Genomic DNA, 25,265 nt, shown 5'->3' on the forward strand with positions numbered 1-25,265 from the left:
GTAACCACCAGGAGAGGTTATCTAATTCCTACTCTGAAAGTTTAAGCCAAAAAAGGTCAAGAAATCAGAGGAGTTTAAAAGAAAAAGAACTTTCTTAAGAGTTCCTAGTAGTCCTGCTTGACTTGTGTTAAAAGCTAAAAATTGAAGAATGAAAACCTTGGACAGCTGACTTCCTTGTAAGTGTTGTGCCAGAAACTTTCCGTACCATCAACCATGCTTCATTTTAATAAATCTATGAAAAATACAGTTGACAATTCCCTTCTTAATAGTAACAACAACTTTTTTGAATTCCTAAGATAACGAGAGAGACTTTCAATTATTGTACATTGAAATGGCAAAGGAACAACCTGCATTTTCTTCGTAAAGAAGAAAACAATAAAAATTCTGACAGTACTTCCATTAGAGATGAAGCTGCATGTCTTATACCGATATACACGTATCTTCTTTCTTCATGCCTTTCAAATCCTAATCAAACGTCATAATCCTTACACACATGCATACACGTTCTCATGCACTCACACTGTTTACAGAATAATCCTTTGTAAGTTGCTCCAAACTAGTTTGGGAGACAGATGAATGAAGTTTTGATCTGCAATTGTCCTTCATGACATGAAAGACTCAACCCATTGTTTCACTCTAATTCTGAAATAAACCTCCTTGAAAAATAAAGTAAGGACATACAAAGATAAACAGCTCTTTTTTGCATTATTCTAAAAATTTCATTTGTGAATGCAACATTTTTAATTTGGTTATACTAAAAATGAGAGTATACCATATGCAGAACCTAGATCTAATTCAATGATCTTTGAGGCAGAACATTTGGTCTGTATTCAAAAACATCAAATTGATCTTAGAGAATCTATGTTCTTCTTGCAGAGAATAACAGGCTTCTCTTCCATTAAGAATGAAGTCTAACATTTACCCTGATTGGTCTTTCTGAAATCACAGCCTAGAGAATTTTCTCTCACACGTTTAACAAGAGAGTCTATGGAAGACTACTATGCAAGACTAAAGTTAGTCAAATCTTCTTTTGCTGGACCTCATGAAGACTTAAACAACAATTTAAAGTAGTAACAGCTCCAAAAATGTAGTATTTAATTGCCTTTGAATCCAGAAGATCCTTTAAAACAAAACCTCAAGCCCCTATTATCTTCATTTCTATATACAGGCATAGCCTGAAAAAAAAAAAAAATAAAAAAAACACAAGCACGCACAACAGTCACACTTACTGAAAATATCCATCTTTGGTTCTTCATCCCATGGGAAAAGTTCTGCAGTTACTTTCAACTTTTTGCAGCAGTTGCTAAAGGCTGTAGCACTCAAACATCACAAACAATGACATTGCCTTAAAGGATCATAGTATTTTTCGTTAGGTTTTTTGACAGAGCTACTTCAGATGATGCAGAGCTCATAAAGCATTAATGGACTGCAGAACACTGTGTTGATCATAACCACTCTCCTTTCATCAACCATTCTGCTTGTAAAAAATGAAGAAGAATCCTGGGTTTTCCAGTAAGATCTCATATGCAATTTCAAGAGTTGCCAGTTTCTTTGTATCTTTGAAGTCATCGACAGTTGCTAAAACTAAAAGAATAACTGCCTGAAGATGAACATTACCTTAAAAAAGAAATCTGCCTCCCAGGTGTGTTTACTTGTTTGTTTGTTTAAAAGATAACATTTTGGAGGTAAATTAATAGACCCTAAAGAATATTGCTAACCTAAGTCCAGATTCCCGAGGAAGATACGCTGTGGAAACTCTGAATGACTCCATGAATCAAGTCACTTTAGCTAAGTTTACTGTCCCTATCCATATCCACTTATGGATACATGACAGTGTGCTTCCCTGCTCCTCCCCCCACCTCCAACCTGACCTTTTCCCATAATTCTGATCAAGCGATAACCACCAGTGGTGGACATGATGAATCAAGATGGATTCAGGGGAGACAGATAATAACACAGTAGCCGAGGGCTAATCTATGCTAATGTGCCCACCTGGCCACAGTGGGCATCTGACTTAAGCCAAATTCAGACGAAAATGGCATCTGCAGTCAGTATGCAAGTATGATTATAAGCCAATCATCTTAATCCAAAAGTAGTGTGCAGCCCAAGAGCCCTTTGAGCTCTCCTACATGGCAGAAGGCTGCACATTGGGATCTCCCCTTAAGTACGGACATCTCTCAAGGTTTCTTCTTGATGTTGAGAGAATCCTTATCGTTTCAGATACTCAGTAAGCGAATTGGGAATAAGCACACTGAAACTCTATCTTGGCTAAATGATATAAAGCACTGATTATGCATATATAATTCTTTAGACATGAACTACTGACCAAGCCTGCGACTAGGACTGGATCAAGCTGCACCTAGACTCCTTTCTGAGAAGCAGTTTAGAAAGCAAAGGGGTCCTTTCTGAAACTCATGACTCAACAAGAGGGTCTCTTTGACAGTTTTGTCTGACCCTGTCTTCTATGAACTAAATAATCAAGCGTACCTTGCAATCCAATCTTGTTATACAAATGGAAATCTGTCACTCCATCTGCAACAGGATATAAAGCTTGAAGTGAACGATTAGGACTTGGGGACCAGTTACCCCTCAGTTACAAAGGGAAGAATGTTAGCATATAATTATATTATCTCTGCAACACTCTCAATTTCTGTTACTTAAAGTTTAAATTTTCCTAAGAGAGGAGAGGATTAAAGGTGTTGAATCTGCCCAGATAAGAGACCAGCTGCTGACACAACACTAACTAGGAACAGATAATAAAGGAGTTGCTAGGGCTAGAAACAACACAAATGGCTTCTGACAAAACTGAAGGATGAGAAGGGGGAGACAACTGAAAAAGGCACAGTGAACAGTCTGTCCAAGATCACTGGTTCAAGAAAAGACATCTCCCAATCATGTGCATGATTTGAACATGCAATATACTAAGACAAGATTCACAAAGCCCAATGATTTTCTACTTATATCTAAGCTGTTTCTCAGAGGAGCTGATTTGTCAGTTTCTCTTCCTGCCAAAACCTAGACAGCAATATACAGAAAGCTCCTATCTAGATGTACTAAAGATGCTTCAGGGAGGCCACAAGCATAGCTAAGAGTAGTCCAAAAGCGGAAAAGACTTAACCTGACCACAGGCTCTATTTGTGGTTCTCTAGCTGACCTAACTGACCCAAAGACATATGCAAAGACACTCAACAACAACCAGCTCTATCCCTAGCATCCACAATTCTGTGGCACCGTTATAGAAGGAATGACTAGAAGAATGCCTTTATCTTACCTCATTGTCTGTAGAACAATAGAATGTAGCAGCTGGTTGTCTACAGTGTGATTTGGTTTTAGATGACCAAGAAAAATCCCATATCGTCAGTCCTGTCACATTAAAAGACATGCATGCCTGAGGAAGGTTTCTCTCTCCTTTTAATGGTTCAATAAAGCCACTCAAAACTGGATCTTCATGTTTGACCACAGAAATTGCTTAAAAGCTACAGTCAGAGATATTGCTTTAGTAGAGAAAATACCAATCTAAAGATACAGGTGGACATTCCCAAAAATAATGTGATACCACAGTATTTAGCACAAAAACACTGACCAAGTCAATGTGATGGTAATTGGCACAAGAGTGAATTACAGATACTGATACTATGCAAGTTTGCTCAAGAATCTCCTGATAGTTCAAGCACATTCTATAGATTCAGCATCTGGTAATCCTGACACAGATCACAAAATATTTTAAAAATCAATACACACTACACTAAACAGTCATTGCATCCAATGCCATCTTTGCTGATTATATTCTGGTTGGACTGCTGTTGATGTTACTCTGTCTTAGAAAGGGCCCAGTACAGGAAGCGTTAAATACGGATTTTTGTTCTATAATCCTTGGAGTTTCCTCCATCTGTCACTAAACCACTAAACAGAAAGTTTTGATTTGGGGGATCTGGACTGAAGCAAGCCTCTTAGTCCTCTGAAATTTGGGAGAGCTTCACATGCTGCAAAAGATACATAGCAACACAGCTGTCTCACATAAAATACTTTCAATGAAGATAATGTTGTCTCAAACCGCACAGCTAGCAGATATTTTGCTGCTCCTGCTGTATCTCCAAGCAGATAGGCATAATTCAAACAATCATGCATCCACTTTAAATTACCAGTACTTAACACCTGGTTTATAATATTACTATTCCTTTGTAGGGTGTTTGTTTTTTTGTTTTTTTTTTATTTAGTGCTTCATTATGCTATTCTGGTTCTATTTTCATACTTTTTTTTTTTTTTTTTTTTTGTGGTTTATGGAAGCACTTGCAGAAGTCCTAGTGAGGCTTAGCAACAATTCCTTGGATACTTTCTTGCTGACTTTTACTCCCAGTTCTGTCTCAGCTGGAAACAGTTATTCAGAAGCAAGTATATATTTTGGTTGGGGTTAACAAATCTTCATGATTCTCTATAATTCCTCATTCTAGCTTCTGATATCTCCAACAAAGTCATAGAAAACAACCTACACGGGTTTTGAGGCTGTGTATGGGTAACTACAAAACACAATAGGAAACATTTTCCTTTTTCTTTGTAAACCACCTACTTTAAATGTTTGAACGTACTTTTTTTTTTTTGTAAAAACTGTTTTTTTCAACAAATAATTCCTTTCAGATGTAGGAAGACACTAACAATTTTCAATAAAAAAATCACAAAATCCAAGAATAGATCAGTCTAGAAAATATGCTGCATTCAAATAAAACTGATTTTACAAACACTAATTTATTTGTGTTTCACAATATGTAACAACAAAAAAACCCCTCACTGAACTACTAGATCAGAGTCATGCCAGAAAAGATTCCATTTTGCTAGAACAATCTAAGGTTATTTCAATTGCTACTCTTCAATTTATTTTTCTTATACTAGCAGAAGCTCATATAAAATACATTCAGCTGTTTCTGAACGGTGATGAATCTTTATTCATTCACCTATTTCACGACGCTGTCTGAATACATGCATTTTTGGATGTGTACAATATAAAGTACACTGTACATCCATATATGCATTACATACAAATACATACTTATTCTGTCTACACACACATTCTTCCAAATAGAAGGTGAAAGCTATGACTAATTTTCAATCACCTAAGACTAACAGATTCAAGCTTGTTTCAAACAAGAAATAACAACCGAAAGCTCTGAGAATTTAGAAACATTCAATAATTTACCTTAATCACATTACACAAATGACATATTACTTATTAATTATTCTAATATTAAGTCAGCTCCTGCATAAATGACTTCCTTAAGGCTTCTGAAACCATCATATAACTTTTATATTGCTAAATGATTTATCATAAAATTCAGATCTCTTATGTAAATATGGATGCTGGGTTACCTTGATCCCATATACGCTATATTGATCTCATATAGACTATGTCTTCACATTTTTTAGTTAGGCAACTAATACAACTGACAGTGAAGGAAAACTTTTGGTATCTTTAAACAAAAAGTCAGACTACTTACTGACCATCCGACCATAATCAGAATTCATACAGAAATGAAAGTCAGCAATTTCTGAAAACATCTAGCTTATTTATTGCTACACAAGTTTAGATGATACTACAAGCGAATTATTACATCCAGTTTGTGATTATTTATGTCATATAGGTGACTGCTGTTTCTCTTTTTGCTGGTTTGTTGTTTTAACTGATCTATATCAATGCACCCACATAAGCACACTCTTCACGAGCAAATTCATATGAAAATGAAGAAAAATCTGAATAATTATTTATATGGCTTAATTTTGAAAATTTTTACTGAAAAAGGCTATTAATGGAACTTCCCAACCCGCCTTAAAGTAATTCACTGATCTCTGGGAAATGCCTGTTTTCTCTCAGGCTCTCTTTTCCATTTTCTCAGCACCTCAGTAACATACCCTGTAGAGATCTGAAGCAACGACCTATATTTGAGCCCTCTTTCTGTGTCAAATTTCACTGAAAACACATAACATACAGGGATGACGACCATAAAGACAGAAAAATAGGACTTTAGGTATTAGTCTTGTTTTCGCACGAAAATTGAAATTTCAAAACTATTTCAAAAAACCATTGAAATAGTTTTCATAATCAACACAAAATTATTGACTACTTGTACAAATAATCTAATCCTCTTTAAAGAACAACTGTTTGCTTGCTTTGTTTAACTCAGTAACGCATACTTACTTGTTCCACTGATGATATCCGGTCTGGCTTTCATGACTTTACAGAACTGTTTTCTACAAATTTCTGTCCACCCAGTTTGCTTCTCTGGACTTTTTAAGAGTGATAAGAGCTTGTCAAGATCTTTATCTAGAAGAAATTAAAAATTAGTGTAATTCTGCAATGATAATCTTGGTTCCTTTTTTTTTTTTCTGAACTTACTACATACTAAGAAGCTATTAGTTACAAAGAACCACACAGACAGGTAGATGCATCCAGAAACTAGAAACCATTTCAGTGAAGAACAGTTGAGAGTCCCGTCATTGCCTGGTACTTTTGACAGATCATAGAATTGTAGAATCGCCAGGTTGGAAAGGACCCACTGGATCATCGAGTCCAACCATTCCTAACACTCCCTAAACCATGTCCCTAAGCACTTCATCCACTCGTTCCTTAAACACCTCCAGGGAAGGTGACTCAACCACCTCCCTGGGCAGCCTGTTCCAGTGCCCGATGACTCTTTCCATGAAAATTTTTTTCTGATATCCAGCCTGAACCTCCCAAGGTGGAGCTTCAGGCCATTCCCCCTTGTTCTGCCCTCAGTCACTTGGGAGAAGAGGCCAGCTCCCTCCTCTCTACAAACTCCTTTCAGGTAGTTGTAGAGAGCAATAAGGTCTCCCCTCAGCCTCCTCTTCTCCAGGTTAAACAACCCCAGCTCTCTCAGCCGCTCCTGGTAAGACTTGTTCTCCAGCCCCCTCACCAGCTTCATTGCTCTTCTCTGGACACATTCCAGAGCCTCAACATCCTTCTTGCGGTGAGGAGCCCAGAACTGAACACAGTATCCAAGGTGCGGTCTAAATATCCCTTATCCTGTGACAATTAAACTGAAGAAGCAGTCCTAAAGCTGAAGATATTCTGCTTTCCACAGAACAGATAAAATCATTCCTTTTTCTGCTGGGTTTTGAACATATAAGACATTACCGAGGCACATTTTATAACTCCCCTAAAGTTACTACTCCCCTGTTCTGAAACAATAATTGGAAAGACATTTTAAAGAAAACAATTTGGTATTTCCACGCAACTTTGCCACTCTTAGAATCTAAAATAGAAAAGATAGGGAAAGATCCTCCACCAAACATCACTGCTTTAATAATAAAAACATGAGATGGCAGCAGTACTCTTTAGAACATTAAATGAAGCATTGATAAGACAGCAAAGCAAGTGTTCCATAGAAAATCTCTGCTGCTTTCTGTAAGCAGGTTTCCTTCAGATGCTACTACTGTGGACAGATATTATGGCATATATGTGTACGCTTTCAGATTGCTAGGCATACCTATCAAGTAAATTTTGTGAAAATACATTGGGCTGCCCATGCTACGAGAATTCTTATACTAGCTTTGCTGATAATCTCCACTGTTTCCTAACTTTAGCAGAAAGACTTAAAATTGGGACTAAAGGTATACTAAAAGTATACTTTTGCTGTCACTGAAATGTCACCTTGCAATTTTTGTGTCAATATTTCAAGAAAGTTAAAATTTTAGATTGAGTTTTCTGGAATGCACCCAATATTCTTCAGCTCAGGGCTGCAGGCTCTTTGTTGGTTCTCTCAGGGGCTGCAACAAGATAATAATTCAGGTATTTTCCAACTTCTGAATGCTTGACTTTTTACCTGAACACTATTACAACACAGCCTTTGGTACAGTTGTTATATACGAGGCACAAACGTATCAGATAGCATTTTTCATTATATGTTCAGCTTGTTTAGAAACAAAATTTGCACACCAGTTTACAAAAAGATCTTTATCAAAGATTCCTTTTAAATGCAAAGAACGAATATCAGAGATTCAGAACTCCTTACTGTTCCTTTTACCTTCTTATTAAAGACACACTCTTTACAATAAGAAGACATGCCTTCTAAATTAAAATTGCCATTGATGCAATGACAAAAGGACAGTAAGTTCTTTGTCTTCTCACTTGGCTGAAGTGATTTTTTTCCTCTATTTTCTACTAAGCTAGAGGAAATTACACATACTTTAACAATTTTGTACAATAAAATACCACAGGTTGAGGCAGTAAATTGCACAACTAGCTGAGTCTCACAGAGGTTTGAAAGCAGAACTATAGTGACAAATCTAGAACAAGCACCCATAATCATCCATGGAAATGGTAAGTTGGCTTTCAACAACATGATATGAGCATTTAAAGACTTGCGATTTTTTTTCTTTAAATCAAACATCTGCAACCAAAATTCTCTATCTTAGAATTCACAATGAACAATGAACATTAGCAAGCTCCCATGACACATGACACGACAGTGCACTGAATAATATATGCAAGGTAGCAATTAAAAGAATACATACATATGCTTTGGCAAATAAAAAAGAAAATAATTTCTTCCCATATGCAAGATTTGTTAAAAAAAAAAATAACATATTGGAGAGGGAAGACTGTTCAAATTCTATTTCTTTGAAGGCAGAACAAATTTCAAGTTATAATGCCAAGTAATTTTATGTAAGGTAAAAACAATCTAACTCAAATTTACTACAAGAAAATCCTGCTCTTCAAAATGGAAACAATCAATTAGACTGCCTGTCCTCAGGCAACTTGGTTCCCAGAATACTTAATGCAGCTACAAAATATTTTGTGGTCAATTTCAGAGAAAAAAATGAAGGTGGTATCTGCAACAAGGTAAATGCATGTGCACTCTCTCCAGATGTGCACAATCCCTTTGCTATGAGACCATGCAGTTCCCATCACTACAGCTTATACTATTACTATTAACTATTCACTGAGGTAATGAAGTTTCTTCATACCTTGCAATCTCTCTTTTATTCTGTTTCTACACTTTGGAAAAAGACACTACAGAAACTAATTCTGTCATGAAAAGAGATTTCTGAATAAAGATTCAAGAACTGTTTGAGCCAGTCCACAATTATTTAGAATACTTACTGTTACTTCTTTAGAATATTTCAGAATTCAGTTATCCAATAAAAATGAATTGTTTCCACAAAAAGATACCATTTGCAAATAACCTTGTTCATTTAAGATAATTAGAATATTTTCAATAGAATTACGATACACATATAATTTATTTTGAGCTGATCTAAAGACCTTAATGATTTATAATGAGTGAATTGTATACCTGCCACTTGAATTTATTATAAGATACATACTATTTCAAAAAAGCTGATTATAGCAACATAATTATTATAATTAATAATTATTCCAAATTAATTAACATGGAATTTCTTTGTCATCCTCAAAGAACTAAATCCTCAGTTATTATCTTCCCAAATAACATGCACTAATGCTCAGAACAGCTTACGTTAGTATGAAAATTTAATGTGAAGGAGGATTTACTCTTATAGTATTATCAATAGGATTTCTAGTTCTTTCTCAGCCCTTTTTCTGCTACTTCTATAATAGGTGAAGGTTGAAGGAAATCGTAGCAACACTTCTCTAGAAGTCAAATAGTTATTTTACTTTGTAAAGGATTGTAATAATTCAGTTTGGCAGATGAGGATCAGAGACTATAAGCCAAGATTTAATCAGTCAGCTTACCAAACAGAAAACAGGGTGAAATTTTGATTCCTCTGAGGGAAATAAAACTACTAAAAAAAATACCCTTCAGTAATTTCAAGAAAGTAGGACTTCAGGACCATTGCCCATCCATCTCTGCTGCCTCCTCCTGGCTTCCTGATTTGACACATACTTTTCTTTGCACAGTTTATCCCTCAAATATTCTTCCTCTGCTGCAGGTTTTATAGAATAAAATCTTTATTTTGTGATTGCTGAAATGCACGCATGCTAGTAACTAGCATCATCAATCCATCCAAAATCTTACTGTTTAAACATGCAACGTTTTAAAATGTTAATCTATGTTTCAACAGTAGGATAAGGAAATAAAGATTATGGTATTACAGTCTTTTCTGAAATTCTTCTAAAGGCCACTGACCAATTTATTTGCCTTAAAGTTCCTCTGGGAAGGTAGGCTCTCTCAAAAAAAGAACTTAGGGAAATTCAAATATGCAGATATGTGTATGCAAATCTGCACAAAAAATCCAAAGAGAGAAAATCCAGGAGTAAATACTCTCAGTAATTTATGAACTACCTACTTACCACAATTGCCAAGTCCACATTTAATTTCCATTTCTGTCATCAGAATAGAGACAGACAATCTACTGAAAATAAGAACTTATTTTTAAATGATCAATGGATTTTTTTCCCTCAGTCAATGAGGAGACAAGATTTAGGAACCTCAGAGAGCTCTCAGAAATGTTCGGACTCAAATGACAAGAGAAACAAGCTTAAGACCCATGCAACCAAGATAATATAGCATAACCAGATATTTAACATATCTATTACATACTGTAAGTGGTATCATACTGTGATAACTCCTTCCAGTTAAACCATTCACTTCTCTTAACATCCTGCCATTAAACGAGAACTACCACTTCCTCTACTAGGCCATTACAATATAAAAATTGAGAACTTTGATATCAAATAAATGCTAGCTCACTTCCACAAATTGGTAGGTAGCTGTAATTTTCCCTTACGTAGTACCATGTAGCTGGAACTGCAACTACCACACAGTCCTGGACTATCCGTATTGCTTGTTACTGAGGATGGGCTTTTACACTGTCTCTAGAGGTATCCTAAACACATTCCAATGCCCAAATAGAGAAGTCTTGCTTTTCTTTCTTCTCATTTCTGGTATGTCATTAAACCAGTTCACTAGTTATTCTAGATCCATGTCCTGAATGATTTCTTTTTCTGGAAGAAATGCCAGAACTACTGAAGGAGGTGAAGGGCAGAAGGTGAGGAACGGGGGGGGGGGGAGGGTATGGGAACAGCAACGGAAGGAAAAAGTGAGGAAGGAAATGGGAGTAAGAAAATGGGAGTAAGACCTTTCTCATCTGATGATAGTGAGCTTTTAAAACTCAAGCATAACAAGAAATTATATTCTAGCAGTGTAATTGAGAAGAAGCTTATGTCAATTTAAACTGGTGCAATCCTACCTTCTTCCTCATATGTGGTTATATTTTGTCATCCCATACCTTCTACTGTGCTACCACTGGTTGCTTTGTGTAGTCTTGTTAAAAAAGAGTAATGAAGTTTATAAGTTTATGAAGTCATGGCACTCCACTATAAATAACCAACATTTACCTGCACACATGAAATCTTAATCACTACACCATAACTTTCTGCAAGTTTAAACTGATCTAATTCCCTCAAAGATGCTGTTTTATAATTCTTCAAATAATTCTTCAGCTAGTTTTTGTGTCTAAAGCGGGTAAGACCTAGGAAATTTCATTAATGTTTTAGAAAAATGTCAGAAATGCCACAAGCCCTTTATCATCATTGTGTTCTGTGATAAGTGCTTTTCTGTGACTAAGAAACTATGATCTGTAAATCCATATGTGTCTTATTCAAAATCTAAATCTAGATATAATGAATAACCTGACTATATCATAATTCATTACTACATGAAAACAAATACATATAAGGATTTATATATTTTAGGAAAGTCCATGTATGCTTCTGATAAACCTGTCCACTTATTTCTCTTTCATCTTTCATTAATTGAGTGGACTTCTTAAACAGTTGAAGACAACAGGCTCATACATGAGTAATGAGCCAAAAATAAAAAAGTAGGGCAGATCAAAGAAGTGCAGGCAAGGAAGACGTTTATGTGAAATTATAAGGGATAACAGGAAGGCTAATATAGCTGGTTTGTTAATAGAGAAAGACTAAAGAAAAAAAATAAGAGACACCACTAGTTTCACGAGGATACCAAAAAATCATGGTTGAAAAGAAATCTGATTAAAATAACCCAAATATAAATGAGAAACACGGTAGTACATTCCCATTCAAGTCAGCGTATAAAGCAAAAAATTCAGAGAACAGTGGCTGAGATAAAACATCAAAATACTTAAGAACATTATCACAGAAGATTTTTGGTAGCGATTCCGGACTGCAGGAGTCAGGAAGAGAGTAAGATTAATGAATTATGAGGTGCTTGTGTATATGGAAATCGTAAGCAGTGAATGTGTCATTGCAGGACAATTATGGACACTATTCTTCAGCAACACTCATAACCAGCTGTCACAACTGCAGAGCTAGGAGGGAAAAAGGAAAACAGATCATCTGTGCAAAGAGAAGAGTGAATATTACAGCTTAGTACTGTTCTAAAACGTTTAACTTTTAATAACCTACAGTGTAGTTAATATTACAAGTAAAAAATAATTCTTTTTAATGGTTGTATCCTGAATAACAAAGGACTATATCACTTCTGAAAACCATTTACTAATTCTTCCTCAAATTATCTTACTGAAATAATAATTGAACAATTAAGACAAAAGAAAAGCAACAGGGTATCTCACTGCAGTGTAAACAGCTGGAAATGGCATAATTAATTTCCACATATAAATAATGGTCCACATAAATCATTTGAAGCTTCACTATAAATTATCTTTGACAGAAGTGAACCATTAATATACTGCTATCCAATATTTTTTCCAACTCTAAATACTACTGAAATAATTAATGCATATTAATACACAACCCAGCAAGTTTATTTTTCTCTTTATCCTTTCCTACAGACACATATACTATACAGGCAAGTGCGTAACATCTGCAAAACCCGGACAGATATTTGTAAAGAGTAGAGATTTTCCTCAAATCTGGATTTCCACGTGGTTTTCTCCAAGGCTTTCAATATGGTTTCCCACAGCTGCCTCCTAGAGAAACTGATGCATTACAGTCCAGCTCCTTTGCAGTCTGGCAGCCTGTCACAAGTAGAGCCCCCCAGGAATCAACAGTGGGCCCAGTGCTGTTTAATATCTTCATAAGTGATCTGGATGATAGGATCAAGCGTGCCCAAAAGAAGTTTGCTGAAGATACTGAACTGAGTAGGGAAGTGGACACTTTGGAAAGGAGAGCCACCCTACAGGAAGACCGGGATAGGCTGAGGGCTAGCAAGAACCTTATGAAACAAAGACAAGTGTATGGTCTTACACGTGTGAAAACAGGAGTGCATCACAAGCTAGGATCTACCCAGCTGGCAAGCAGTTCTGAGGAAAGGGACCTGGGGGCCCTGCTGGACAGCAAGCTCAACATGAGCAAACAGTGTACTACTGCTGCAGCAAAGAAAGCCAACGGGATGCTGGGTTGCATCAACAAGGTTATCACCAGCAGAGATAAAGCAGACATTATCCCACTCTACTCAGTGTTTGTCAGGACACACCTGGAATACTGAGCACAATTTTGGTTTCTGCTACACACAAAAAGATGTGAACAGGCTGGGGGGTCCACAGAAGGGACACAGAAATGATCGAAGTACTGGAAAGCCTGAAAGGTTGAGAGGACTGGGTTTGTTGAGCCTTAAGAAAAAGAAGGTTTAGGGAAGATCTTATTACCATGTTCCAGTATTTAAAGCACAGGTATGAAGAAGATGGAGACTCTCTTTCTACAAGGAGTCATGTGGAAAATAAGAGGGTGAATGGGTACAAGTTACTCCTGAGGAGATTTCGACTGGATACAAGTGGAAAATTTTTCATAATGACAACAATCAGCCATTGGAATAATCTCCACAGGGAAGTGGATTCCCCAATATTGGACATTTAAGATTCAGCTGGACAGGATGCTGGGCTATCTTGTCTAGATCATACTTTTGCCAACAATGGTTGGACCAGATGAACCTTGAGGTTCCTTCCAACCTGGTATTCTACGGTTCTATGAAATACAAGTATACTTTTTGGATGAGTCTACCATTCAAAGTGCCATCATGATATGGAGGTATTACTCCGCTACTCCAATGCAGTTACTAATTTTACTAGCATAAATTATGATAGTCTTATTTTTGTAACAGTGAGGCAAAATATGCAGTTGCCACTGCGAGCACTACATCAGCACAGAATAATAGCAAGACTGTTAAAAAAGTTCTTTAAAATGCAATCTTCAGGCCTTGGTGCCATTTCACTAGATACATTCACAGGCTACATGAAGTCTAAGGCTGTGGAAATGAAGCTTCCTGTTCCCTGACCTCAGTAGTACATAATCCTTTCAGCGAGCAACAGCCACACTATTTCCAAAATATTCAATGAGTAATTTCGGCTTGCACTCAGAAAGGCATCTTCGCGTAGTTAAGAGACACCCCTGCATGTTATTGCTGTTCTGTTATCACATCTGTCCTTCAACTATATCTAAAGGGAGGGTCAGAAGAAAAAACATGTTCAGAGACAGTAATATCATATCTGAGTACACATCTGTAACCTTTTCACCACCACTCCTAGCCATCTCCAATATCCAATCTACAGCTTTATTAAAAAGAAAATCAACTCAGATTATGGTTTTACAACTGTCATCAGAATTATGTAATAGACAGAGGACCAATTTTCAAAGGAGAAAGAGAAAATGAGCTTCTCTTCAGGTGTCCATTTCACCTGGGTAATAACAGAAAAGATGAATAAGAGGTCAGGATAGACAGAATAAACCTACAGTTACAGCCTTTTCAGCCAAAGAAAACTGTACATTCTTTAACATGTGCTAAGAATCTAGTAGTCTTGATTATTCATGTAATAGAAACACTCCTAAAACAGGATAGAAATGATCCTGCACGTGTTACACAATGAAACACTGCATCATGAAATCTGGATGCAACTGCTTCAGGCAATCACAGAAATGCTGTGCTGGCCCTCAGTCCCTGGTGACAGGTGTAACAAAGCAGTAATGCATTCCCACTCATATGATGCACAAGTGTTTCCACTGCTGTAGAACTCTTGCCATTCAGATGAAGTTTGTGAAACTTGTCCATCTCCTTTCACTGAAACAGAATTAAAACGTAAAAAGTATTTGTCTAAACTGTTTTTAGAACCTCTGAGCAAGATGTGCAAATAACTTCAGAGAAAATATTCTTAAAAACCTTAAGTGATGAATTTACATTGCCCAGATATATCCTACTACACATTTTTTTTTTATTAATTTGTAACAAATCTTTATTGGTAAGGAAGCCAACTTATTCCTTTTTCTGCACAGGGACATAGAAAAATCAATCTGCCCTCCTTATAACTGCTTTTGACATACTAAGAGACTGTCATAGTCTCTTGTCTTTTCAGCACCAGCCAGTTCCAATTCAATCTATACTTGCACGTCACATTTCAAACTCATGATCTGTAGCTGTGCTCTATGATCTCTCAAACATATATATTATCCTAAGACAGCAGTACCTGTGCTAGAGGTACTCAACTCAAGGACTCACCACCTTCAACTGACAAAGATCATCTTCTGCCTTTTATAAATGTAACTCAGATCTTTCTCATAATCTCATCTTTAACCTCTCTTCTGAAAAAGCATTCCTATCACTGTCATATTATAGTGCTGAAGAATACAGTTCAGCTATTCTCTATCTTCTAATCATGCTATTGATTTCATTTTTTTTTTGCCAAGCACTGGAAAAAGAAATTTATTAATTTCATTATTTTAATTTTTGATCTATTTATTCTGATACTTTCTTTCAAAATAACTTGCACATCTCAAAAGCTTCAGTATGGCAAGACAGTCACAGTTTGGTGGAAGAATCTTTTTTTTAAATGAGAAATAAAATTGAACAGTTTCAGTGGTTTGTTTTCCTTGTTTTTCAAACAACAAACAAAATTTTTCGTTTGACTATGAAACTAAATGTTCTGTTCATCTGTCAGTTTTATAGTATTTTACTTCAGTTACCTTTAATATTGAAAATGCCATTTCAAATAAAAATATTCCAATACTTCACCAAATACATTTGCAAACCTTTGAAACTTCACTTCAGCAAATTTACTGTTATTCAAAAAGTTTTACCCAAGCTTTCCTAGCTGGGTGTCATTCACAAAAGTAACAACTACAGTTTCCACTCCCTTATCCCACTTGCTGATAATGAGAAACATAATTGGTCATGAGAACAGAGAGGTTCTGTGGGGATACAATAAAATATACATGCTAAGAGTAATACCATGTGCCTCTCTGGAGACATATTTAAAAAGTACTGGGCACCCATTTAGCAGAAATCTGATTGTTGTGTTATGAAAATTGCCCAGGGAACCCTGGAACAGTATTACCAAAGTTAAGATGCAAAATACTGACTTTTTTTACAACTAGATGGCCTTTCCCCTTGTCAGAAGAGAACCACCTTTTTTTTAGGATTTTTCTTGATATTTATGAACAGACGACTTTGCAGTCTACAGTTAATGCAGAATTTCTATCACTTTTCAGAATCTACATCCGCTTGGGTAATTCACAAATAATTTCTAAGTACATGTCAAGGATACATTAAACATGAACAAATACAAGGAACAATTTACTTACTATAAACTATTCATAAGATTCTTTTGCATTGTTTACGCAAATGAAAACCTTCAAATGGTTTCATTGTATGAATTACACTGCTTTCCCTAGAGAGTTCTTCAAAGGATTCTTCAGTCTGCCCACATTCCAAATTGATGTTCAATATAGAAACCAACTATCCTAAACACTGTCTATTTCACACACCACCAAGCTTTGTAAACACAGTGATCTGAATCACGAAAATAGTGTACAAAAAATTTGTTGCTTAACCATAGTGTCTTGCTTCAGTTACTAGAGAGATGATATAAATACGTCTCAAGAGTCACCCACCTGAGATGAGCCAAAAGGTTAATCTGGAAGTTTACATACGAATTAGATTACTAAACAGAGCTTTGCAGATTGACAGTTGCACAAAGCCAGTAAAGCAAAACAAAATGAACTTACTTAGATACAAATGCAGCCAACAATAAAAAATCCTCAAATCCTTATGAGATTATAATCTGGAGGATGGGGGGGTAGAGGGTGGCAAGGAAGGAAAAAAAAATAAAAATCAACAGAGACACTACACTACACTGCTTGCATGTTTTGTACGTACCATGTCTGAACTCAGCTTTCCTAGGAATTTCTGCAAGATAGCACTTTGGCAAAGGGAATGATGAAAACATTGGCCAAGGATATGGATCACTGCCCTGGAAACAAGGACCAGAAAGAAATTAATTTAGGGGAAGAATTAATACCATTTAACACAAATTAACACAAAGGTAAAGTTCCCAGAATTCTTGACAATGCACCTAAACTATTTTTGATATTCCAATTTGCAATGAGATACTCTGTAATTTAAACAAAAAGTTAGATACAAAATCCAAAAAGCTTTTGAGCCAGAGTTTTTTCCTGTATGTACTACTGAAAGTTTTGACTTTACAGGTTTTTTTTAACCAAAAACAAAATTGCAGTTTTTATAAAAACAAAAAACCACAAAACTGTATTTCCAATTTTATACACTGATCTAGCTGTCTTTGCTGTGGTGACAGTAATTTACAGTTCGTCTCGCTGAGACTGACAGCCAGTGAGAAGCAGAACATTTAAAGGAGCTGCTTAACACATACTCTATTGTTGCAACATTGATGAAAGCTCCAGGTATTAGATACTGCAGATGAAAATCAAAGCATGGAAAAAGCCTCAAATAAAGGGAAGATATAGCAAATGGAAAGCTAATAAAGAAAATACAGAAAAAAGCCATAAGTAAGTAAAAGTAAGCCATAAGTAAGTAAAAGCCATACAAACTACATTCACTTTTATAGTAGGAAAAGTAGCATTAAAATGGAGCAATATAAACATTTCACCTGAAGGTGATCTATCCTGGGCACACGCCAATTTCCAGATAGCAGGAACAATGTATTTCTTAAGCGTATGGCTTCTTAAAAATTTTAGCCCTTTATAAGACTAAAGGTGGACTGGTACTTCTTAATGTTAAATAATTTTCCACACGCTGAATTATCAGTAAAAATATTCAATTAATGAATACAGGAGTTGGGGAAAGAGAAGGTGTTAAACTTTAGTTTCTAACCTTATCTAATACTCTTAAAGGCAAAATCCTTTCCTGTGGTCCTCCAATCAGATTTATCCTTACAAGAACATGGTTTCTCTCCACTGATAGACCATCAATTATAAAATTTCTGGGGGAAAAAAAAGAAAAAAACCCATAAAAAACTAAAAAAAATCAGAACAACTTTAATTTACAAATTTTTAATTCAGAAAACTTTAATGAGCAAGGATACCTGGAGAGATATACCAGAGTTAAAACACAACCTGGAAAACACATATGCATAAAGAAACAAACAAATAGAAACATATTTTGAGATGTCTGCAAGCATTATCTTAACTTTGTACTTCCCTACCTATTGCTGACTGGAAACATCTGAGCAATTACTGGACGTAAAACAATAGGAAATTTCACAAGCTTTGTTATGCCCACAAGCGGAGTAATTAGGGCAGAGACAGTTAACGGACCATCAAAATTTGCTCCTTCTTAGGCCTACCAGCAAATTTCTGCTGTTACAAAATTAGAGTTATTCATAAAAACACACAGTCAACAAGCCCTCTGAAGTCACTGTGTCACCCAAGATATAAAAATTTTAAAAGCAATAATGGTCAGTTATTATACACTAAATTTATTAGAACTTTTTCTTTAGTAAGGGAACAGTAGGTTTCATCCTCAAATAGTACATAACAATCATCTATGCCTGCTGTAATTTCACCCATACTGTTTGATCTAAACTCTATACGGGTCTCATATAGCAAACAGTAAAAATTCTGAACATTCAATATGCTGACAGAAATGTCTATGACTAGATGACTGCTTACTTCTGTCCCAAAACTAAACGTTTTCTTCTGAAGGATGCACTGTACAATTTTATCTACAGGTCAGGAATGCAAAGTCACAGAAGTTGGACAGTCAAGTAAGTTACACATAATTTTTTTAAAAAAAACCAAATCCAAAGTACTGATGATGTATTTAAATCATAAACATTAAAGTAATACACTAATTTTATATCATATACATAAAATAAGAGAATAATATAAAATAAAAAGGCGTATTCACCTCCAAAAATTTTGCACTACTCCAGTACTCTTTTTTATTTTATGAAGTAACTTAAGTTTAACATAAATGAAAATTAGTTGGTTTTTTTTTTTTTTATTTCAGTCACTTTTGAAGTGGACATGGGAGAAAGAACAAGACTGTTGTGTCTCCATAGTTTAAGATCAATGACAAACCTATATCTGAATAAACTTAAGCATATCAGAAGGCAGCTTAAGTGAGAGCATTTGTATATTTAAAGTTACTAAAGTATTCATTTATTTGTTCCCCGGAGAAAAGTTTGACAGTTAAAATAACGTTTATATCAATCACTTCTCACCCTGGTCCTTCTGAAGTTTCTGTGACATTTTCCTCCTGAGCAGTTAGTAAAACTTGTGACACCTTATACTGTGTCTCCAAGAGTAAAAGGGTATTGAGCTCACAGCACAGCACATTTAACAACCTGCAGAAGGGCACATTGAAATGATAGCACATCAGTCAGGAATCCAGTAATGCACAGTAAGACAAAGGCGAACATATTTATGAGATCTCAAAATGGAAAAAAAGAAAAAAACAACAAACCAAAACCAAAAAACTTGAAGTGTCTGAAAAATACTCAGACAGAAGCAGGTCAGGAACACTCATTTATATATCCTTTTTAGCCACTCAAGTAGCACAGCCTTGACTGAACAGGGAATGGTTTCCAACAGACTTTTCACATGCACTGAACAATCAGAGAAAATATTCACTGGACAGCTCAGGCTGCTTTGGAGTTTATATCACAGAATAACACAGGTGGCACAGACTTAATAAGACATTCTATGTGAAATGTGAAGAAATTATACAATAATAGGCTGGTAGCGCAACTCAGAAGCAGTTCGTCGCCAGAGGGGTGTGAGGGTGGGCAGAAGTAGATAAAAATACATATTTCCATTAGAAAATAGGTTTTTAAGCACTTCCATACAATCAAATGTAACACAGTTCAAAAGCAATGAAAGATTTAACATATAAATTAACAAATCTGCTGTTGTTTTATTTTTTATTTCAGAGAAACACAGAAAAATGGTAAATTATGTTAATAATCCAAAAAGGATATTATGTACAGTTTTCTTTTATAATCTCACAGCAAATTAACAGTGAAAGTAGTCCAATACCTTTCATGTAAATCTGAAAACTGAGCAATCCAATTTAAACTAATCTATTCACTCTAACACGGCAACAAACGGATTTCATTGAAGTTTTCCTGCTCATGGAAAACACTATGACTAAACATTTCTTGTTGCTATATTTATTTTCTGTTTTATCACAGTCATAAAACACAACATAAATTAAGTCCGATCAGCATTATATTTTGCATTCACATAAGACTCAATATAAACTAGAGAATAAATATTGTTTGAAATTTGTAGTCCAATAGTCAATGCTTATTTTCTTCATTGTAATTCCCAATATACTTCTACTGACAACAGAAAAAAATTGCAAGCCATTATCTGGATAATTAAACACCAGCAAATTCACACAATTGGGGCCAAGAATTAAATAGTCAAGATGATAATATGTCGTTTTCTTCCTACTGCTTTTTTAATATAATTTGATCGGTTCTATTTCAAGTTTTATATTTATTTCCTGACATTGATGTGTCTCAGTAATATTCTAAATCACAGAAGAAGAAATGACAGTTCAACTGTATTTTTTTATTATTATATAGAAAAAAAATCCATAAAATAGAGCACTGGAACCATCATGAAGATGGATCGTTTATTCTGTTTAGTATGATTACTTTAAATGGCAAAAGAACCTGTTTCCAGCAGTTAAAAAACACTTGGGAGAAGACTAATGGCTAAGGAAGCTTATATGATCTCCTCAGATACACAAAGCAAAAAAATAAAGACTATCAAAAACAATAAAATTAGATAGAAGGGATAGCGCTAGGATAAATGACAAAATTTACAAGATCTAAGATGAGTAGCCTCTGCTGGAGCATTCAAATGAAATTTTCATCTATGGGAAACTCCATTTTAAAACGCTGTCAATGAAGTACAGAGATTCAGTTAAAGGTAATATTCCATTGCTTTACCTTCCAAAGTCATAAATGTATAAACTAAAGCTTGAAATTAAAAAAAAAGGAAAAAAAATCACATTATAGTGTGTATATTAATGACAATGCTTAAATATGGCTGTAGAATTTTCCTTTTTTTTGTTTTTAATTGTGTTTGAAACATAAAAACTAGATTAGACCAGTCAGCTCAATATCCTGTCTATAAGGAGTGCATACTCATGAAAAGTATAAAACCTTGACAGATATAATACAATAAAAATAAAGCATATTCTTTTAAGATACATTTTAAAATTTTGTTTTTAAAGCAGAAAATAGAATGCCCAACCTAAATGTTCCTGAAAACTGGAAGATAGCTTTGACACAAGGTCTTGAATGCAGAAAGGATTAACCCCATGCAACATTATAGGCTGGGGACTGACCAGTCAGGATGCAGCTTTGCAGACAGGGACCTGGAGGTCCTAGGGGGCAAGAGGTTGAACATGAGACAGCAACATGTCCTTAAAGGCCAGCAGCACCCCAGGCTGTGTAAGGAAAAACACTGCCAGAAGGTCAGGTTAAGGAGGTGACCCTTCCCCTACCTCGCTACTAGCGAGACCGTATCTAGAGTGCTGGGTCCAGTTCTGAACTACCCAGCAAAACAATGCCATGGACGTACTGGAACAGGTCCAGCACAAGACCATCTGACATAGGGGAAGAGGATGAGGGAGCTGGGATTGCTCGGCCTGGAGAGGAGAAAGATTGGGAGAAATCTTGTCAACATGTATAGATATGTGACAGGAGGATTTGAAGAAAATGGAACCAGACTCTTCCCAGTGGTACCCACTGAAAGAGGTAATGGGCATGAATTGGAACAGAGGAAATTCCATTTTAACATATTGTGACAGTGGTGAAACAGTGGAACCAGTTGCCCAGAGATGTTGCAGGATTGCCAGCCTTGGAGATATTTTAAACCAGATGGGACACAGCCCTGAATAATGCTCTCTTTTGAAACCCAACTACATAATCTCTAATCTCCCTTTCAATCTCAAATCTATAATTCTGTGAAAACTAGTAATAAGAGATACCATATTCCCAGGAACAAACTACAAAACAGATAAAATCAAAGGTTATCTGTTCCCAGTTTTTTACGGAATAGCAATGTTAAAGAAATTCAGAAAAATCAAAATGCATATCATAGTTGTAAAAATATAGTAGTAATAAGTAATTTGGTTTCCGAATTCTGCATTTCCTTTCCTATGTCATCCCTGTCTTCCTTGAGGGGTGTTCCCTGGATCCTGCCCTTCAACTCTAATTTCACAACTAATACTTCACTGTAGAAATCTCAATCCTGAAAGAAGGCATGCCAACTAGTACTTTTCTACCTATGTAAACTGCCTATGTCCTTGGTTTTGGTATCATGATGACTTCTTTCATTAAGGCAGAACAAAGGCCCATCATGTGATATAAACCAGCTAGTAAATAATTCTGTCTGGTAAAAAACTTAACTTTTATGTTGCCTCTCCAAATTCTGTCACCTGAAAATAGTAGAATCAAACTTATGAATTTTTCTGAAATGCTAAAAAAAGGTATTATGAGGATAGTTTATTATCATATTTCTCAATGCATTTTCTATGAGTTACTTTTAAGAACATAAAATAGTATGTTCCCTGTACTTCCATATTCTCAGCTGTCTTTTATTATTTTTCCCCAACTTCACATCATACCTCTCTTAAACATCACCTTTATTATGGTAAACACAATTCCAGTTTTCCTCGGTTCCCACTACACTCATGCAGACTATTCTTCCTTACTTTCATTACATATATTCTTTCTAAAGCCAATCTGATGCTTTGTCCTCACTTAAGGGATACCTGCAAATGATCTGCTGGCAGTGAAAGACACGAGATGCTGTTCTTGGATACACGTTGTAATAGTCTGCAGTGAGTTGACACCAGCCAGCAACTAAACACTCCTCAGTTGCTCACCGACTCCAGCCCCCTAGCAATGACTACCTGCAAAATTAACCCTCCACCCTCACAGTTTTTGTTGCTGAGCATGAAGTGATACTGTACAGAACACCCCTCTGGTCAATTCATGTCAGCTGTCCCTGTTGTGTTCATTCTCAGCCTCTTGCACACCCCTAGCCTACTTGCAAGGAGGTGGGGAAAAAAAAGAATGCCCTGTTGCTGAGCAGTGATTACAGTGTCAGCCAAAATATTGGGTGCATTATCAATACTGTCACAAATCCAAAACATAGTGCCGTCTGGGCTGCTACAAAGAAAATTAACTCCATCACAGCAAGTACATAGCCCTAGCAACAGAAGATATAATTTCATGTATAAGCTCAAGTCCATCTACCATAGGGAAAAAAGAAACTGGCACATCCAAGTAAACTATACTTAATCTCAGTAACGTATTTGTTCAGGCAGGGTGCAATGGTTAACCACACCTGAAATTAGTCCACCTGTGCTGTCTATATATAAGGAGTTTCAGTGATGTAACCACAAAATGGTGGACTAAACTGGTCTTCTGTAAAGGGTTTTCTTTAGGCTTGTAGTTACTGTCTTCAACAGATAAAGGCATGTGCAAAATATACAGCACAACATTTGTAGAGAGCTCAGCTGTGGGACAAGGTAAGGTCTTTCTTTCTCACCCAGGAATAAATACTAAAAATGTAAGTGGAAAAAACAAGGACTGGCACCTCTTTACGGTAGCAGAACCTCCTTCTTACTAAATGAATAGGTAAATCAACGAAGAAGTCCAAAGCAAAGTTTTCATCAAATTATTCCAGTGTCATCATGATGAGAGACAGCCTCAAAACATTTAACATCAGAGCCTACATTATCAATTTGATTTATTCTTTATTATGATTTGAATAATGGCCTGAGCTCTAATGAGAACAGTCGATCCAAGCAGCAAGTGGCAATTGCTGTCAAGTGTGCCAGACCAGTAGAGAAAAGCAAATGGCTAGCTAAAACAAACAAAATACCAAACCCAAAGTTACCCAGTCAGTGTTAGAACACAAGAGGCACTTGGAAGCTCTACCCATGCAAAGCTTTGCACTCTGCCTTTGCAGATTGAACAAAGGGCATACTAATCAGCAGAGAGAACACCCCCTTGCATGTGGTCTTTCTAAAGAAACAAGGCTTTTAACTGTCCCACTGAAGGGAATGGTCATAGTGGTTTTGAAAAATGAGATCTTCTGGATACAGAAGATGCCATGAGTTACACCCTGGATGCCTGGGGCACAAAAGCTACTACCTCAGGACAGTCATGATTCTCCCAGTAAGACTCAGGGACTGATGTATTCTTTATGTTTTCCACATGAAAAGATTTTCAAAAGAGCACCTACAGCACTTTAGCTATCCAACGCACTTGAAAATCACATGTAATGTGACTGCTAATGGTAAAAGAGTTTCCCTAGCTAAACAGAAATGCTTTTCATGAGCATGGCTTGCCAGCCTAGAGGACTTGGAAGTGAAGTAGATTTTAAATTGCAGAAGTGAAGCATTTGAATTTCCCTCAGTGAGGCAAAAAAACCCCAAAAACCAAACAACTCACAAACAAGCAAGTGACATAATCCTGTCACAGAATCTGCTGTTCCTATTTTATTAAGAATTGTTTAAAATTTATAAACCTTCTAAAAATAACAGAAAATTGAATTAGCTGTGTAACTACATGATGTGGAAGCGTGACCACATAACCCTGTTATAAGTCCCCATCACTACTAATGTAGACTCTGTCCTCTTTCACTTCTGGATTATCAAACCAAGGCCGAAGATTTACAGGACATGAGCACTAGCCCGTGATCACTGCTGCAGAAGTCTTTTCCTTCACACACATCCAGCATCAACACTTGGAAGGAAAAGATTAATTTCCAAATAACTGTATACCACTCGCTAAACAGAAAACACACTTACAGTAATAGAAAATGTGTCCTTAATTAATTATTAACTCAATCAATTCTTCGTATTTAATTAAAAAAGGGTTGGTAGCAAATAACTGGAGGGCTACGTAGTCTTTCATGCTTCCATCATAAGAATTCAAATCTGGTAGCTTTAGAGGAGGAAATAAAATCTGTCAAGCTCAATACCTCCCCTCTCTCACCATACTCATCCCTCGCCTCCAGGGGAGGAACTCTATGACTAAATTTACCAGTCAGACAT

General features: G+C 36.0%; 1 protein-coding gene across 10 annotated transcripts in view; it reads right to left on the reverse strand.

Annotated features, from left to right (window-relative positions):
- TBC1D32 (TBC1 domain family member 32) overlaps nt 1–25,265 on the reverse strand; it is a 90,984-nt gene that overhangs the window by 24,839 nt on the left and 40,880 nt on the right. For 7 of the 10 annotated variants that reach the window (XR_008449102.1, XM_054062263.1, XM_054062264.1 and 4 more), the window contains 4 exons: nt 19,402–19,524; nt 18,051–18,159; nt 17,079–17,172; nt 6,188–6,313 (listed from right to left, as the gene is read on the reverse strand). Coding sequence is in view for 8 of the 10 variants with exons in the window: in XM_054062263.1 (XP_053918238.1) it covers nt 6,188–6,313; nt 17,079–17,172; nt 18,051–18,159; nt 19,402–19,524 (452 nt within the window). In the remaining 2 variants the exon portion in view is untranslated. Of the gene's footprint in view, nt 1–3,271; nt 3,364–6,187; nt 6,314–17,078; nt 17,173–18,050; nt 18,160–19,401; nt 19,525–25,265 lie in introns of all 10 variants that reach the window. The other 3 variants (XR_008449103.1, XM_054062265.1, XM_054062267.1) reach the window with 3 other exon arrangements.

Source organism: Cuculus canorus, chromosome 3, assembly GCF_017976375.1.
Source record: "Cuculus canorus isolate bCucCan1 chromosome 3, bCucCan1.pri, whole genome shotgun sequence".
Lineage (NCBI taxonomy): Eukaryota > Metazoa > Chordata > Aves > Cuculiformes > Cuculidae > Cuculus > Cuculus canorus.